Source organism: Atractosteus spatula, chromosome 5 (assembly GCF_055471065.1).
Source record: "Atractosteus spatula isolate fAtrSpa1 chromosome 5, fAtrSpa1.hap1, whole genome shotgun sequence".
NCBI lineage: Eukaryota > Metazoa > Chordata > Actinopteri > Semionotiformes > Lepisosteidae > Atractosteus > Atractosteus spatula.
Genome location: NC_142710.1, coordinates 21824941 through 21844891, shown reverse-complemented (window position 1 = coordinate 21844891; position 19951 = coordinate 21824941). Strand labels below are relative to the sequence as shown.

Below are 19951 nucleotides of genomic sequence, written 5' to 3'. Positions count from 1 at the left end.
GTTTGGTTCTTAATCCAATTAGCTTTAATCTACATAACTTTAGGACAGCTGTGCAATATTAAATTAATGTAATGTACTGTTATGAAGTGTATGCAGAGTTGAACCTGCATCTTTTCTCTATGGACAATTCACATACAGTAGTACATCTTCATTATTTTCATGCTAATATCTGTTATCAAGTATTCCCAATCTTCTAAGGGCAAAAATAATACTCTAATAAGTCTAGATAATGTGTTAATTCCTGGCAGTGCAGTTTTGGAAGCTTTTATATGAGTTAAATCCTCTTGATAAGCTCAGTGCCAGAGCTTTGTAATCCATTTCAGGAGTACAAATGCATTCCTTGTGAACATGAAATATGTCAATTGAGCCATTGGCATTAGAGCTGAGCACTGCTTGACCTTCAACTCTGATAGTTCCACGTCAATAATCAGAATACATGTTTCTAACTATACTGCAACAGCAAGTTTACTGTCCTGTGATTACTTTTCTAGTTAAATAGCAGAATAAGGACCTTTGTCTGAATCATCTTAAAGTGAATGATTTGTTTTGATAATGTAAACCTTTTGTACAACATAACAGTTCCTCATATATTCTCCACATGCTTATACTGTATGTGGACATGTATGGATTAAAATATTAATATATGGATTAATATATATATAATAATTTCAGATTCCTGGATAAACATTCCATTGCACATCAGGAGTTTATCACATTCCATAAAGAGCTTTCTATGTAATATGTAGATCAGCCACTTTTTATATCATTAACCCTGAGGCTGTGGGACTGCCCCCATTTATTTGGCATACATAGCTGAACAAAGCAAAAATGGATTTCTTTAAAGGAACTGTGTATGCTATTATCTCTGTAACTTTATTTCTTGTTACCGAAACAAAATACGTACAGTATGCTTCCAAACATGCTTCCTGATTTATCACGTTATATTCTGTGGTTTGTAAAGGAAAAATCACTTATATAAAAAATAAGTGTAATTAAGCAAAGTAAATAAGTCTCAATTGCAAATGTAAAGCATAACATATATTTTCAAGTGCTCTATAATGCTTAAACAAACTTATTTGTTTAGTGAGGTTTCCCAAAGACCAGTAAGTGACTGCCAAAAACAAGAAAATCGCCTTTTCAGTATTTACTGTACTTAGGTTGCCTTTATATGACCAGTAGCCTAGAGTGTACAGTAAAAGGACTCAACGTCATACTAATTTTTTCTTCCATTATAATTGACTGTATAAACATTCATTCATACTTAAAGTACCTTAGTCTTGTCATAAAGGGCATGGTTATCCAGTAGCATCTTCCTCTCACGACGTGCAAATCTTCTCAGGTCTCGCTCAAACTGCTAAAGAAAAATGCATGAAAAGGTAAACTTATTTATTGATTCATTTATTTATTTCTAAGAGGACTCTGTATGATATTATTATACTGTTCATAAAGCCACCTTTTTTGTCTGCAGCTTGTACTGGTGTCCTCTTGACCTGAAGATATACTATGCACCACAGATATACTATGACCTGTAGCCATATCATTACTTAACACTTTACCTTCTATGTAAATATGTATGTATAAATTGTATGTATATTGTTGTTCCTGTCTTTTTTTTTCCTTCTGTCCATCTGTACACCAACACTGCTGCTGTAAAACAACTCTCCCCCAGGGATAATAAAGACACTCTCTCGTACAACAGCACTTTGTCACTAATCTCCACAAAATCCACATTGGGGCATTCATTACAAAATGCAATTTATTAATCTCTTTCAAAAGCATTTTACATTTTCATTTGCAGTAATATTCAGGTATGCATTGTACTTGCTGATATCCTTCTCTATGCGTAAGGTAAATGTTTAATTTTCTTAATTGTTCCTTTCCTCTCTGAAGGTTATCTAAGGTTTTTACTGCTGTGGAGTACAACAAATATTAATTCCTTGTATTTATACAAGCACAATTCATCTTGAACAATACTAAAAAGATCTAAATACAGACTGGGACATTGTAGCCATTATGCTACAAGCAGCAAACTACACAGCAGATCAGGTGGAGAAGCAAGGCCTAAAGTACCAGGAAACTGTGGAGTGATCTTGGAACTTTCTTAAACAATATCCAATTATATCAGTCTGCTCTTTTCCTCTGTTGTACTCTCCTTGTAAACCAATGCTGATATGCAACCTATTGTAGTTCAGTAGGTCTGTTAGTGCTATTGAAGACAGAAACCGTGCTGTGTTTCACCACAGAAATACAGAAGACAGCTGCGTGTGCTTCTGTGTTGTACCAATGAAGTACAAAAAATTTAATGACGTCTGCTGATGGGCCTGTCCCATAACACTGATGCAATGAATCGACTTTTTTATAGATTCCTGAATTGTTGTAAGTCCCTTTACAGAAGCAGAACTGTAGAGATACCACTCCAGCTCCCACTTGTGCATGAACTAATTCATAGTGACCTTTTCAGCTCAAGTCTGGAGGCTACAGAGCACTAGCCAACCAGACAGTACAACTGAGAATTGCCCCCACATGTTTCTGCAGTGTCCATTTGATAGCTTCTGACTTCATTTTAAAGAGACATGATTTGGAACTCGCAGGACTGAGATCTCTTGCAGGCATTATGGAAGATCTCCCAGGTGCAAAAAAATGTAATTACAGTTGACACACTAAGAACAATTTGACAAAACACCTGAAATGTGTAAACAGGGGCTTCATCACCCTTCTTCTACAGACTCATCAAAGCAATCCAGAATTCTCTTTCAACACAATCTCCCATTGCCTTTTTTATGTTTGTTTTTTGTCCATTATGGTACTTTGCACCAATGTTCTTCAGATTTCATCAGTACTATTAAAATGTGTCTCCTTACCCTTGAGCCTGTCCAGCCCAAGAGTGCAAAAGCAAAATTATCCACAGGGGGGACAACAAAATCCACTCGTATGGCTTTCCAGTCCTTCTGCACTCTGCCGGCCGCCAGCTCTTTCTTCAGTTTGATTATAGCGAAGCACTTCTGAAAGTGATCCATTGTCTCAAACTTTCTGCACGGCAGTCTGGTCTTGTCAAATGTAGATTCAACAATATCATAATACAGCAAAATGCCCTTGAAGGGGAAAGAATGATAATTACACCATGTTAAAGATGAGTTTGTGACAATTATATATGTTATATTTTAAATAAGAAATTGTCAGACATGACCACACTGATTCTAGATTGCAAAACTATTGTCAGCTCAGATAAGTTACTGTACATATACAACGTTACATAATGTAAAGTGGTTTACTATTTGACCAGTGCAGAGACAGACATAACACAACTGCTCATTGAAATACACAGTGCCTTTAAACAACACAACCTAAAGCACTTTTTGAGTGATTCAAGTGCATTGAAATGTTAAAAAAATTCAGCTTTCAGCAACTGATTAATTTACACTTACTGCACTTGGAATTTCAGTCAACAACAAAAATCAAATCAAAATCAATACCAAACTGCCATTCCAAATGTATTAGATCACTGTTTGATAAGCTTGCACTTCAAATCACCTCTATAAAACCACACTTCCAAGCTCAAAAATCAGTTCTGTTTCTGCTGCCTCCTTAGATGGGTAATGTCCTGAGTAATCAGATCTCCATTTCTCGACAATGACCTAGTATGTTAGGAACTACACTGTGCTATAAATTATGCTTGATTTTTGTTTTAGTCAGAATATCCTCTTTAGGCTTAGTCTTTCCAAATCTTTATTACTTTACTTCTATTGTTGTCAGATCATTTTAGAAGAACTTGGCCATAATAGTTAATGTGTACAGTGTATTGTATATCAAGTTATAAAATCACTGAATTATCATAAAACCATTACATATAAACATTTTGCACAAGGCAAAGATGGTAATTTTTATTTAAATTGGGAAACCATAACAAAACCCTGACAAAGTGCATCTTTAAATTTGATGCATACAGTAAAATGATTTTATATATCCCTGTTCTCTGCTGGCATTTGGAACACACTCTTTCTTACTGAACAAGCTACATGGAAAAAGTCTTTGTACAGTACATTTGTGCATGTTTAATTTGCAAGCATATTAATATTAATAGCATAATAGAATTGTAAGATAATTACTATGTAGGAGATGACAGGTACATAATAAAGGGTACTATAATTTGATAGGTAATAATTATTTAATAATTTCCAGGGGTGTAATTTGCAACATTTTATCTTGTTAGAAACAGCAAATTGAAATAACACATCTCCAAAAGTATTAAAATCTTTTTTTTTCCTTGTACTGCAGCTTACTAATTTTAGTGCTGCATTAAAAATCAGTGCTCATTATTCCACAGAACATCTTGGCATGAGACAAAATAAATTATGTGTTTTCAGTATACACCATAGGGAGTTCCAATCCTTAGCAGTTAAATGTTGCACTGGAAAAAAATCACTTCAAGTAAGACATTGACGTTCTAAAGAATGAGAAGAATGAGATTCGTCTCCAATGGCCTTGGATGAACAGGAGGCTAAATTGATTTCCTTTGGGTTCCAGTCCAAGTTTATTATTTAGTTCCCCAGTTTCGTGAATGCTGAGGCGATTAACATTACAGACTGTCGATTTAATTCCAGCTCCAGCAGTAATTGTTAGGTTACAGTACCCTATTTAGCCCCCATATATCAGCAGTTCTCAAAAAGGTCTCAAAAAGAAATAGCAGCTGAATTAATGGAGGCTGCATTTCCAAAATGACGTCCACTTTGTCAAGGGAACTGCTTCATTGAGATACTCAATGATATTGCACCACTCAGTTTTTAATTTCATAATAATTCACCGGATTTCTCTGTATCAGAAAAAACACTAGCAATTTCCATTAGGTAAGCTTGCACAAACTTTCTGAGCTAAGATAACACATCAGTGCAAACTGACTTCCACACAGAATCTCAAATCAATCATCGCAGCTCTCTTCAGTCCCACCACAAACGTCAGAGAATCTGACTGAAATTTGCTGTGTGTGAAAGCAGAAGTAGAGTTATTCCCAATCTAAAAAACACAGTGTTTTGTTTTTGCTATCACAATTATAGGGAATGTTTTATGGAATGTATTTCCTTCTGAGCTTGAGATCTATAACAAATGCAGATATTGAAACTGATAAGCATCCTGTACCTCTCTATAATCCTACTTGGTTTTCCTGAAAAGGGGTCAGAATACCCATTTTCCCTAAAAAATATTCAGAAAAGCTGACCTGAATATGTTAAATGCGGTTCACACAGTAACATATGTAACCTAATTTTCTAAAATCAGTTTACAAATTTAAAGTGGTTGTTCCTATCTTTTTTTGATACAAAATATTTAAAGCTATCTGAAGTTAATTTATTCATAGCTGGAAGAAAAATAAATATGTGGGGCAACCTTGTGAAAACTGAAAGGTCAGTTTTTGTTGTTTTCTGGAATGTCATCAGACATTGCTGCAGACAAGTGTGAACAGCATGTAACTGTCATTGTTCAGCCCTAGATAAGTAAACATAAAAGTCTGGATCAAATGTCATTTCTCAAAGAAAGAAAGATTGATAATCCCTTTAAGAGGTAGATTACTATGCAAGCTTTAGAATTTGTCTGAATGTTTTGTTTTCTTTTGATTTACGGTTTGCTCACAGTATTAGCATCTTCTAGATATTTGGAAGTAATCTGAAGCTCATGTTGCAGGCATTTGAAAACCTTTCTTTCTTCTGTGCAGGTATTATTAACAAATAATTTCCACAAGGTATTGCGCCTGTTTCATTCAAAGGAACACTGATGTATTCATCAAAACAGTAGCATTTCATCTTCTATTTCAAAATTTAAAGAAGGCAAAGCAGCAACAGAGGCACGGACTGGTAATTGTAGTGTTACTGAAACAGCCTGTGTGCCAACACAAATAACAAAGATATTGCAGATACTGTGATTGCAAAAAAATGCAATTGTTCTATAAAAGTGTAGAAGCACTTTGTGAGTCGCTACAAAAAAAAGAGAGAAATACATAGCCATATTAATTTAAACCTCTTCAAATGGTCTTCATAAAAATATTTCAGGTCCGCAGTAAGAATAAAAAACTTGATTTGACAGTTTTTCTTTTTTTTACATTTACAGTACATTGATTCTTTTTCATGAATCCAGCTGATTGCCTCCTCATTTTGTTTTAAATGTTCTGTCAGAAAAACAAAATTGCTTATAATTTTTGTTGGCTTGGTAGTAATCCAGTACAAAATAGTCAAAAGTACATTCTTACTGAATTTCTCTTGAAGTGGCACTGTAATTTAAGCATATTGTGTAGTAAAACATAGAACTGACAGTTTAATTAATACTACATAAATATATAACACATAATTATATATAAAAAAGTATATTAAACTACAAATCATTGAAAACCCTTGCTTAAAATTGTTATAGATGTGTTTCATGATTGCAATGGCCTTTTTTGAATGACAGCATAGACACCAATATGTCTATATTTTTATATATGTCTCAGGTATGATTTTAAAGTGCTTAGTACTATATGATTTTTAAAGCAGTTTTCATTTTTACTGCAACCTGAGACATAACCTTCACCATGGCTTGCAAGTAACATTTTATGACTCAAAATTTATCAGGCACATTTTTTACAAGGACATTTTTGGGAAAGATATATTTTCCCACCCCACGGGCTAAAAAAGGCTATAATATTAGGCCTCTGTGATAGCTTGCTCCTTGAGGGTGAGATTGTGGATGACAAGGTTACAAGACTTAAAGTCAACCTCTGTTACCTCCACTTAATCACTGCTTCCAGAGTCTCCAGGGATCTGTCAGGTTTTACAGCATCTATTCCACAGAACGCACATAACTCGTCCTTTTGTATCAAACCATTTACCCTTATCTGCTTGGCTCTAAATTCCTCTCCATCTGAAGTGAACCTTCATAACACTTGATGAAAATATCTCAACGTGCAGTGTTTATTTTTGGTTAGGTAGTGATGGAGAGAGCCAAGCTAATTGTCTGTAGATCTGGACCTCTGAGGCAATAAAAAAATTGAGTTTATTTTTAAATCTAGCAATGACAAAGAAGGGCCTGCAGCCAAGCTTCAGAAACCAACACTTCATCAAATGTTTTTCTCTTTTTTTTACTATACGTTTACAGTGAGGACTTCAGGGATACCATTGGCATTGAGGGACACATTCCTTTTATATTCCTTTAGCCCCCTCATTATGATTGATTTCTTTGCTGAATATACATAGGGACCTTCTCACAAAAATATATAAATGCTACCAAAGCACATGCTCCTTAATTCAGCCTTTCCCAAGTATTCAGAAACACATTACAAATCAATGCTGCTAATATCTTCTCTGTTTCAACAAAGTGTCATGGTGTCTTCACCCTGTAAGAAATCTAACAGGCAGCCTGTGTTGAAATGTATAATCAAGTCTTTTTTACCTTCCATTGCCTGGATGCACCTGACAATCTCGAGCCCCTTACTTTTATGCTTTCTGTCTGTGTTGACTGCAGTTCACCCACCTCTTCCTCTGTTATCCTTTCTTCTTCTTACTACCGCTCTTTAATATTCATAGCCCCACTTATCTGTTTACTCCTTCCTACTCTGTTTGAGAACAAAGGATGAGCTTGGAAATTGCAGATTGTCGTGACGCTTCCGCTCAGTACTAATGGCTCACAATCAGAATTTGTTTTGCTTTATTATATGAAATGAGCAGGGACTCTGGCAGGATTTGTTCAACTTCGGTCCTGTTGTTTTGTCAGCAACATTCTCAAGAGAGGAATGTCATATCTCCAGCTAAGAGTCAATTACATTTTACCAATGGCTTGTCCTACTTTTACAGCATGAATTAATGAACCTGTGTCTTTTTGTGTGTACAGAGCAACCTCCCTCTCCCAGTGCAGGCCAAGACAATGTAAAAAAATTCAGTGTGTGCTGCCTTTGTTGCCACACACTTTCACGTTTCCAAATCCAATTTAAAACTGAATTCACTCAAGGAATTCAGTCATTGCAGAGATACAGTATTGCCATAAAAGAGAGTTCATACACTGAAAAGTAAAAAATGTTGAAATCAACACGATGTTCATTCTGTTATATGAAGAAGAAAGGGTGTTTTTAAAGTGACAAATTTCAGTCACCCCCTGTATTTGATCATACAGATATGAGTGTCCTATACCTGATTTTGCAGTCTGTTAATCAATCTATTGAGCAGCCACACCTCCTTCCCCATCTCAGGAGTGGTGATTAGAAAATCCACATCATGGCCACACTCCTTTCCCCTAAAAAGAGAAAATAATCAAATTTAAAATATGCATAATGGTGAAGACAGGCAAAGTTTCCTCTTCAGTAACACTTCTTAAACTTCTTAAGACTTGTCCTCAGTACTATAGTACTGCTAAATATGGTATTCCGAAGATTTTATTTTTAAACAACTAATTGTTTCTACATCGTTGACTTAAAAGCTTTTCTTGGCACAGCTTTCAGAATCATTATTATTTTACATAATTGGATTATTATAAAATAATTGCATTAAAACAGAAACAGTAGCATTATTTTTCCTTACCGCTCAGACTACAAAGCTGTGTTTGCAAAAGTGTTTGCACGAAAATGATATTGCTGGGAGAGGTCAGTTCAGACAAAATGGAGACTACTGTCTGAACTACATTGGCAGAAAATCTGTGAGGAAAGACCTGCTGTTCACAGTCACCTGACCAACTGGTTTAAGACAATTGGTTGGGTGATTTATTAAAAACTAGGAATCTGAAGCTTTCAGTGTCAGTCAGCATCTGCTGTCTGGAAAGAGAGGGCAGATGTCCTGAAATGCAGACTGCGCCAGAGGGAGAGACAGAAGCAACTGACTGAATGACTGACTGACCAAGCAAGCAAAAAAGAATGTGAATGTTGAGCTTTTGAGTTCTAGACACATGAGTTTTTAGAGGAGTCTCAGAGAGCCTTTTTTTTGGAACCAGTAAGCTGCTACCGATAGTGAGGGATTTTTGATGAAGTCTAGTTAGTTAGCTCAAAGAGCAACTTTAACTTTTGTTTCGCTGTCAATACAAGTGTACAATCTCTTTACCTTATCAAGGAATTGTGTGTCTGACCTAGACCTGTTTATGATGCCCCACTCCATCATAAATCAGTGGGTCACACTTATTTTCTGAGCACTGTATATTGTAAGTGCACCCATTAATCAGAAATTAGTGGCTAATCCCACTGATTCATGAAAACAACAAAGTGAGAACATAAGTATACTGTATGTCCAGCATTTTAAAACATTTGGAAACATAGGCAAACTTAATTTTGTTGTCAGATATCAAATGCATTTTTAAAAAGTATTCAAGTAGAGCAACCATTGGATATATCTTGTCATAAAAAGACAAGACAAGTCTTGGGATGGCAATATGAGTTAATATGTCTGAGACTTCCTTTCTAGTTTTTCCAATTGTAAAGATCTGGCACTGCACTACAGTTAGCCTTCCAGGATCATTTCAAGCTGAGAAATTCCTCCTGGAGGAGAAAGGCTTCATTTACATATCTAGCGTCAGACAACACCAAAGTCAGTGCTGCTCCAACAACACATGTACAATATACTGTAACAATCGCGTGTGTAATTAACACAGCAAGGAAAACTGCTGGGCATAACCTGATTAGGTATTGTCTGAAATTCAGCTCTTTTCTATTTGATATTCAAATCCATTGCATAATTCTAAAGACAGTAATTAGTGATTATGAGTCTCAATACCTTGCAAGCAAGGGATTGGGAATTTGTTATGTACAGTGGAAATCCAGACCAGTGTTAACTCCCTTCTTCAACTGTGTTCAGAACAGTCTATTCATCTGGATAGACTTCAAAGGGACCATACCATTGTTTGAATGGGAGTTAAAAGGATTTTAATAAGTTATATTTATTAATGTACTTTCTATTTTCCAAATGATTGCATTAAACAAAACAGCATGTGTAGCACAAATGCAGGAAAATAAAGTGCAGGATTACTTTGTAGTCAATTCCTCAGTGTGAATCGTATTTGATATCCTAATCAACAAGAATTGTAAAGAATGACAGATGAAAAGCAGAAAGAAATCATTTGTCAGGCAGAAGCAGTTGAGAAGTCTAGAAAGGTCATCACACCATGCCTAATTCATTGTAGGAAACATGAAATACTCAGCATTTAGAATTCAATGAGCCATGCCAAGAAATTTGAAATTCACTTTAACACGGGGGACATCAACTAGAAACATTTTGATTAAAATAAATGAAACCTGGGCTTCATGTTTAATCAGTGAAAAAAAGAAAATAAACTTTTATCTCATATGCTACTCTCTAAAAGCATGAAATTGAAATTCAAGCAGTTTATTTATTGTGAGTCTTGAATTGCTGTCATTTTCTGCTACTGGAAATAAATTCAGGAATCTGTTTCCTGCTGCAAGATTATGAATACAAGGAAATATATCAGGTGAAAAATGTGCATTTGTATGCGTGTACTGTATCCACTGTATAGATGCATTACACTGTAGGACATCTTCTCAAGTCTTCTTGTCTGTCATACCTCACCTCACTCATTATTCCTGTTAACACCATTTCATATTTCCTTGTTTTAAAAACATTTTTGCAGTTGCAATTTCAAATTCAATATGATCAGCAGAGTGTTGGTTTCCACAAAGGACAAATGATTGAAGCAAACCATGAGGAAAAAGGTTAAAACTCTTCCTCTTTGACAACTCTAAAACAAGAGGAAGAATATTATTGGATTCTCTACTGGCTGATTCAGCAGTACAAAAGCACCTGCAATCTCAGGATACTTTCTACCACTGTCTTAACTGGAAAAACAGCAGACAAACGTATGTCCCTGCATACTATTGAGTAATTTAAAATGTATTAGTACAGGATGCACTTTGCTGTGCTTGCAAATATGTACATTTTGTGTACCTCCTTAAAAACATTTGAAAATTTGTCTTTGAACAGATTAATTTAAAAATCCAATTTATTTCTGCAACCATGTACACTTAAGCACAAATGGATTATGCTTTTAAAAAAAATAAAACTAGTATGCTCAGCTGGTGCATGTGTACCTCAGAACTGGAAATGGCATCTAACTGCCACACATCTGTGCATATTCTGCATTTAAATCAACTACCATCAGCATAAAATGTGACAATATGACAGGAGCTTTTTTCCCATTGATGAAATGTTTCTTCACTAATGGCACACCTTGACAACTTAGAATTATTTAGCATTGCTTGCTCCTGCAACCCAACATGTTTACTTGAAAAGTTAAATACATTCATAAAGGCACTGATAGACAGTTCACAAACAATAAATGTGTGCAGTTTAAATATACAGGTATCACCTTTTGTGTGTTTTTTTAATTGAAGTATCATCTAGAGCAGTGATTCTCAAAGTTCTATGGTCCACATACCACTTACACCAAGTCACAGATGTGGTGGACCACCTATGCCTACATCCACTTCTTACCCTGTAAAAATCATCACCTATTAATGTACTACAAATAACTAATATAGAATTAAATTTTATGAAAAGTACTTATATTTTTACAAACAATGCTGTATATTTTCCAAATGTTTTTATTACTTCAAAAGTTAATGTGAAGAATGGAGCTGCTTTTGATGAGCAATCAGAGAAGTGATATCTGGATCCAAGCTGGACAACTCTCATGCCCGGATGAAGACATCACATCAAGCACACCTTCTGCTTCGTTGAACATCACATTTATCAATCTGTTGGAATTAGAATTACAGCATTGCTGGTATGGTTCACAAATTACCTCACTCGCATTTTCACTCCTATTCTGCATCTTACTTGCACTTGCCCTGTCACTGTAGTCGCTATATTTGCGGTTCGGAGTCCCAGATTTGAGCCAGTGCTCCATAATAAACCTTCTGTTTAGACTGCTTCTTTAAATTACACCTTTAACTTTCTATCAAAGATATTCAAAAGTAAGAACAAAACGGCACGAACGATAATCAGTGCAACGGTCGAACCACACTCACATATCAAAACGTAAACAGCGTAACCACGCAGTCATGACAACTAGTGATGTACGGGGTTGACTCGGGTTCAAAAAAAAGATTTTAGATCGGGTTGGACGGGTGCGGGTTGATATATAACAAAAACCGACCGTTTGTATCTTAAAGTTATTTTAAGGCTTAAAACTGACGTTTTACCATATTTAAGCCCCAATTGGTTGTATCACAAGGCAAAGCGGGACAAAACGTAAGCAGTGTATTACAAAGAAAACAATACAGTAATGGCAACCTCGTTAGAGCAGACAGGACAACTCCAGAACAGTGAGATAAAAATAAAAAAGAGAGAGAGAAAAAAGTGTCAGGTGGGAGATGTTTGGCGAGCTAGTCAGCACAACAGGGGGAAAAAGCACAGATTACGTTATCTGCATCGATTGTGAAGCACTTTACAAAAAGGACAGTCACAAGACTAGGCTACTTTGGTCTGTTTAAAACAAGGAATCTGGATATGCTGTTTCAATAAACGTTGATCAAATGAATGTTCGAATATTGTTCGGTGTAATTTGTAATGGAGCGGGTTCGGACCGTCTTCGGGTCAGTACTTTTGTCATTTTAAATCGGGTCAGGCGGGTGCGGGTCAAAAAAAGCCGACCCGAGCATCACTAACGACAATAGACTGCTGCAGGGCGGCAAGGACGTCGCCGCAAAACTGACCGTCTCGTTTTCAATGTGTGACATCATTTCATTCCGCTATAACTCAAGCTTCATTAAAACACAAAGGCAACAGAAGGGTACAGCCAAGGAGAATAAATGGAAACTTTGCCCTTCCGGCAGACCCTCAAGCCAGCCAAGCCGACTAGGCTGGTGCTCGCCCCACTACTGACATTACTGACACACACAGGCCCCTTAACGGCTGGTGAAACCCCGATACCTATAATCAACACACAAGTCCCTCCTCCCACTTTTTACAGCTTGCAGTTCTTAACAGTGCTCCTAGGGGGAGCCCCTTCATAGCGAACACTACAATATTCTTTCCTTTGACTTAAACAGCGCGGACTTGGCTTTTTAAGAAAGATGATTAGATCACCCTGCAGACCACCTGGCACACGCTCCCAGACCACTGGTGCTCCACGGACCACACTTTGAGAACCACTGATCTAGAGCATCTACTGTATACTGAGTGTACAAAACATAAGGGACACCTTCCTAATATTGCAGTGCACCCCCTTTTGCACTCAGAACAGCTTCAATTCATCGGGACACAGACTCAACAAGGTGTCGAAAGCGTTCCACAGGGATGCTGGCCGATGCTGACTCCAGTGCTTCCCACAGTTGTGTTGAGTTGACTGGAAGTGAATCTCAACTCCGAATAGCTTGGATAGAGATCTGGTGACTGGACAGACCCCTGTATTAAGCCAAATTCATTATCATGTTCATGGAACCATTCCTGGACAATCTCAGCCTTGTGGCATGGGGCATTATCCTGCTGAAAACAGCCTTTCACAGATGGATACACTGCTGCTATGAAAGGACACCCCTGAATGGCAATGATGTTCAGATATCCTGTGGCATTCGAACGTTGCTCCACTTCCATCGAGGGGCCCAATGTGTGCCATGAAAACACACCCCTCAGCATCACACCACCACCGGTCTGCAATGTTAACACATGGTATGATGGGCGCATGGACTCATGGACTCATGGTTTTCTCTATACCTTAGTCCTCCCATCAGTGTGAAATAGCAGGAACCGGGATTCATCAGACCAGGCAATGTTTTTTCAATCCTCCCGTGTCCAATGTTTTCGTTCTTTAGCACACTACAACCACAGTTTGTTGATTTTTGCTGAAAGACGTGGAACTCTGTAAGATCATTGGCCGCTATACCCCATCCGTGTCAAGGTGTGATAAGTTATGTATTCTTTCATGGGTATTTCGGTACCAATGTTGTACTGGAATGTCAGTTGACTAACTGTAGACTGTCGGTTGATCTGCACAATCTGCACAAGCTGTTTTCTATCACTGGCTGGATGCGTTTTAGATGGTAGACCATTCCAGATACACACAGGACTCTGTTGTCTATCCTGACAAGAGCCCCAGTCCCAGCTGAAGAGAAACACCCCCACAACAGAATGCTGCCGCCACCGTGCTTTACTGTAGGAATGGTATTCTTTGGATGGTAAGATGTATTGGGTTTTCGCCAGACGTACTGTTTTGCATTACGGCTAAAAAGTTAGATTTTGGTCTCATCTGACCACTGCATCTTTTGCCACTTGGCCACAGAATCCTTAACATGCTTTTTAGAAAACCCCCCAAAAAAAACATTTAGCTTTTTTCTTGCTACCCTCCCATACAGGCCAGATTTGTGGAGCACTGGTGATATTGTCGTCACATGCACACAATGACCAGTCTTTGCCATAAAGCTCTGTAGCTCGCTCAAAGTTGCCATCGGCCTCTTGGTAGCCTCTCTGATCAGTCTCCTTCTTGCTCAGTCATCCAGTTTGGAGGGAAGGCCTGAGCTAGGCAAGGTCTGGTTGGTGCCATACGCCCTCCACTTCTTTTGGGATACCCTAATGAGCTCCAGTGCTCTTGCATTAACACCATCTCTTAACACTCCACATTCCACACATGGAAGGAGCTCATTAGGGCCATCCCAAACGAGCCCAGAGAATCCTCTAGAAACAGTTGCTTTTATTCTGAACTTATCAAAATTACCACAATTGATCACAGGTGGGAGCCAATTAGTTTGTTGTGTGATCTGTAAGGTGATTGGTTATACCTGAGCAAGTTTACAAGTGCATCTGTAAGGGGGGTGTTCACTTATCCAAATAAGGTATTTTACTGTTTTTAATATTAATTAATTTTCAGAATGATTTAGAATTGTATTTTCACTTGGCTAATGTGGGTTACTGGAAATGGAACAAGCCTAATTTAATTTGTTTTTATTTTCAGAGTGTCATACAACAAGAGGTACACATTTTGAAAGGGGGTGGTGACTTTCTATACCCACTGTACATCCAAAGAAGCCATGATTTTATGACTGTTTTTTTCTTATGTCACCTTTTCTTACATTGTCATGAAACGCTTGTCCAGTATAAACATTTTTACTCTATTTTAACACCTGCTCAAATGTTTTCCCTGTAGTAGTTTTTCTAGATGCTACAGATACATTTTTTTCAAGTGTCACTATTCCTGTGTGTCGTATAGGTTTGAGAGTTTGCAGAAACATTATAAAAGCCCCTGGAGAAGCATGGTAGTGGAAAGCTTTGTGACTTCATGGGTCTCCTGGGAATTGACCAGAATGAAAAACCTGCGTTAATATGAAAATAGACTATGCAGGTTCAACAGCTGAATCTCTCTTCATCTCATTAGTACTGTCAGGAGAGGTCTGGAACATGACTCCATTGTACACTGCACAGTACTGAAATCAATTTCTCTGTGGTTCAATGGAGTCCTGAAGCCATCTAAACATCGCCCACCAGAATCCAGCTGTCTGACTGATTTTAGAACTAGTCTGAACTCGCTAACCTGTCATGTTTTTAACTGATTTTTTTATTAACTGTGTTGCGGGCTGATTGTCTTCTTAGGCCTCTGTTTTGTCAGAACAAAATATAACCATTTATTTCTTTATGTACAACACTGTAAAATTTAATGTAAATTTTATGTAATGGGCAATATATGGTAATGAGATTTTATTTTCTCCTTTTTACATGATTCTGTTCTAGACAGAAGTGCCAAGAGGCAAAATGTGTCCAGTCTATACCTCAGATGACTGGAGTGGCCCGAAGGATGAATATATTAATGTTGTCTTAACACCACTCATCTATACTTAGGGAGATTTGCTATTAAAATTCCATGATTAAAATCTCTCGACTGATAAAAAAAAGAAAAATGTTCAAAGTAAAAACAAGACAATGATAAAATTTGTATGCTTCATTCTTTTATACCTGCTGTGTAGAGAATTTCATTTAAAGTGCCTTCCAGCCTACTAAATAAACAACAGCATTACTGTCAGTCCCAGGGAGAAACAACCCATCCTTTTAAAATAGGCTGGTTTTGCATTATTTAATGCAGCACAAGTACTGGAGTAAATACCTCAATGCTATTTGTTATTGGTAAACCACTGAAATATCAGTATCGTAACCACTACAAGTTGGTTTTAATAAAACATCATGAAAAAATATGATTATAGAAAAAATATTTTAAGATTTTTTTAGACCTCTAGAACAACAACAAAAGAATCCTTTGCACTTTGCAACACAGTATTTTTACACACATACAGCTAGTTCATTTACTTCTTTAAAAGCAGTACCTTTCCATAACAGAATTTCAAGCCCCCTTCCACCCATCCCAATAATAATAATAATAGCTTACACTTATATAGCGCTTTTTGGACACTCCCCTTAAAGCTCTTAACAGGTAATGGGGACTCCCCTCCACCCCCACCAATGTGCAGCATCCACCTGGCGGCAGCCACAATGTGCCAGTATGCTCACCACACCACATAACAGCTATTAGTGGGGAGGAGAACAGAGTAATGAAGCCAATACATAGATGGGGATTAATAAGAGGACAGAATTGGTAAGGACCAATGGGAAATTTGGCCAGGACGCCAGGGTTACACCCCTACTCTTTTCGAGAAATGCCCTGCGATTGTTAATGACCACAGAGAGTCAGGACCTCAGTTTTACATCTCATCTGAAGGACGGTGCCTTTTATTTACAGTATAGTGTCCCCGTCACTATACTGGGGCATTAGGACCCACATTGACTGCAGGGTGAGCGCCCCCTGCTTCCCCCACTAACACCTCTTCCAGCAGCAACCTTAGTTTTTCCCAGGAGGTCTCCCATCCTGGTACTGACCAGGCTTACACCTGCTGAGCTTCAGTGGGCTGCCAGTTGGGAATTGCAGGGTGATATGATATTAAGCATATATATTAAGTAATACAGATACCTGTACATTAGTAGTATGCAAAGCAGGGAGAAACCAGAGAATAATTACTTGTGTTACAATATGAATATAGAGGAACCTATGAACAACAAAACAAGCTTTAACTGCACACATGCTACTCTGTTTCTTCAGTCAGGGCTTGCATGGGTATTGTTGTGTAACCTTATACATTTTCTAAGCCTCTAAAGATAAATTCCCTTTTTTAATTTAATTTACACCCAATACAGTATATCAAAAGACAAAGGTGTTTTTTCAAAGTCTCACAATCAGAAAAAAAAGATCAGAACAAAGAGGACTGCAGGTTAAACATTAAACCTTTGGCAGACCCATTAAAATAAAACAAAAGACCTCAGCTTAGTGGTTTATTTCTGTTAGCATTAAGTAATTGCTGAAATTAAAATCTTTCTCAGGGCAAATAAAAATCCCAAACCAAGTTCTTTTTGCTTATTAATTTGCTCAGCAGTATGCCGAAAAAGCTAGGGGGCAATTGCCTAAATGCAGCTTTGTGTTTTTATACTGACGAAAGTCTATAGTGTAAGAACTACCCGTTACCCATGGAGTGGTACTGTATCATCAAGCTGGAGAGTTTTCAGGAAAGCTCTCAGATGGCTTCTACAGACAAACACAGTCTGTAATTACTCTGGACTTGCTAAGAACCGTACAAGACAAAGATGAAAATAACAGTATTCCTAGTGGATGAATAATCAGTGTCTTGACGTGCCCAGACTCATTCCTTCTACTGGCAGTTCTTTAAAATGATGATCCATGGTGTTTGGCGGAAGTAGTAGGATTTTAAACTTTTCCAAAAGAATGACTCTTAGCAGGGTACCACAGAGACATGGTGGTAGTGGTACAGTGGATAGCATTGCTGCTTTGTAGTGCTAGGGCCCAAGGTTCTGTTCCCAGACTTCTATCCGTGTGGAGTTTGGATGTCTTTCCTGTGTTTGTGTGGGTTTTTGATCTATACTCCAGTTTCCTACCACATTCTAAAGGCACACTGAGAGGTGAATTGGCTTCTGGGAAAATTGACTGAGTGAGTGTCTGTATCTGTGTGTGCCCTGCGATGGACTGGTGCCTTGCCAGCTCCCTTGTGACCCTGTATTGGATAAAGTAGTTAGAAAATGGATGGATGGATGATAATCTGGGTTTCCTAATGCTTAGGTATTTATCTAGGATACAGTTTTTACTTAGCTAATACCAACTCAAATGTTTTTTTGAGTCACAGTGCAGAAAAGGAGATGATGGATCCAGACCTGTATGTTTCATATTCAACCCGTTGTAACCCAAACCCCATGATGGTTCACACAGCTTTTGAAATGATCTGATACTGTACATTTTGCACAATAAAATACAAACAAATCAGAATGGCATTATTGTTCATTTGGGAGATGGTTACATGATTCTAAGGCTGACTCCAAAAACCCAAAATACATTATACAGTATGTAAGGCCTATAGGAATATTAAATGTCAGTCTTTTCTACTTTTGTGCTACTTTCTACTTGTTTGACCAGTACACTGAGGATGTGTACATTACATTTAAGGATTTCACTTGTCTAGAAGAAGAGCAGGATATTCCAGATATTCATTTAAATGCTTAGTCAGCCCATGAGTGAATACTCAAAGGCTGGTTTTACTGCTAGCAGGAGTCACACACAGAGTTGAATGCTAAAGCTCTTTCAGTTGACCAATAGGTACGAGTCTCTGATCAGCATTTGTTCTCTTTAATTTTCTCCTTTTGATAATTACATGCCAGACATTGACCATCTTATTAAGATGACTCTTTGGTTGTGTTGCATATGAGATATTGAATGTCTGTATGTCTTTGAACTTTACCTTCTAAAGCCACCAGTTAGAGTCACGATTGCATCTGGCGCAATCAAGCGAACTGTTTCTTCTACAATCTGTCCAATTGCTTGGGCTTCTGCTTTACAGACAGCAGCTGAAATATCATCATAGTACAGAAAACCTGTAGAAGGCGGAGAAATAAAAACATTCATTAACCTATCCATCCAGCATTCACTCAGCACTTATCTGCTCTGTTGTATAATGGGGCATAGCAGATGTTATGTATGAAAATTCTGACCAAAATCCCAATTCTGGGAATAGCCTGATGAAGTAAATGGTGAGAAACAGACATTATTCTGAATTAATCTCAGCAGTGGAAATTGATCGTCATCATATGTTGCTGTGCTTTTTTCAAATTGGCAAAAGATCTTGAATATGTTTAGTATTGACCAGACCACAGTTTAATGTTTCATTTACAGGATTGCATCACATTCTGCAGCCTACTGTTTTTCTTTACAGATTCAGGTATCCTCTCCAGACATGAACCTTGAATGAGGTATACCTCTTCAATATAGGGAGTAAGCCCATATAAATCATCTCAGCAAATCAAAGAGTGATTTTTATTATGTTAAACAGATGTGGTTTATTAAATTCAAGAGCTTTTAGAAGAGTCCCAAAGGCTGTTTTTGTAGGTAAATTAAAATATTTTATTTCTCATTGGGAAGCACAGAATCAGAAATAAGTCAGTGTTTTTCAAAGTTTCAGGAAAACATAAAGCATCATGCAAGAAACACTTGACCCCTGTCACTGTACCTACTTACAGCTAGCACAAAATTCCTTTTTGATATACTACATTATTCCTCTGTTTTTATTAATGACAATCATTTTTGCCTATAAACACTACTGTTTAGATACAGTACATGTATAATTACATTACAGTAAAATCCATTGTAATGTTCTCATTTAAATATTTTGCACTATTCTTTCAGAGTTAATTATAAACAATTTTTCATAAGTTAGATATTGTTCGTAAATTTAGGTAAATTCAATCAACTGGGGGAATAATCAGCTCTTCCATAACAGCATCTGTGGGTATGCTATAGCAGGAAAAGGAAGTCTAAAAAGTCTGAATGTGCATTTCCATAAAGCAATTCTAATAACTTTTTAATATACTGTATATAAAAGCAATTCAAATAACTATAATACAGATATGAGATAATAATGTTAGATCATGCCAAAAACAAATTGCTGTCTCTCAGTTTTCTG

General features: G+C 37.2%; 1 protein-coding gene across 2 annotated transcripts in view; it reads right to left on the bottom strand.

Annotated features, from left to right (window-relative positions):
• dntt (deoxynucleotidyltransferase, terminal) overlaps positions 1–19951 on the bottom strand; it is a 62140-nt gene that overhangs the window by 24204 nt on the left and 17985 nt on the right. For both annotated transcript variants that reach the window (XM_088916807.1, XM_088916806.1), the window contains 4 exons: positions 18734–18866; positions 8148–8250; positions 2862–3092; positions 1271–1354 (listed from right to left, as the gene is read on the bottom strand). In XM_088916807.1, coding sequence (XP_088772933.1) covers positions 1271–1354; positions 2862–3092; positions 8148–8250; positions 18734–18866 — 551 coding nt within the window. The remainder of the gene's footprint in view (positions 1–1270; positions 1355–2861; positions 3093–8147; positions 8251–18733; positions 18867–19951) is intronic.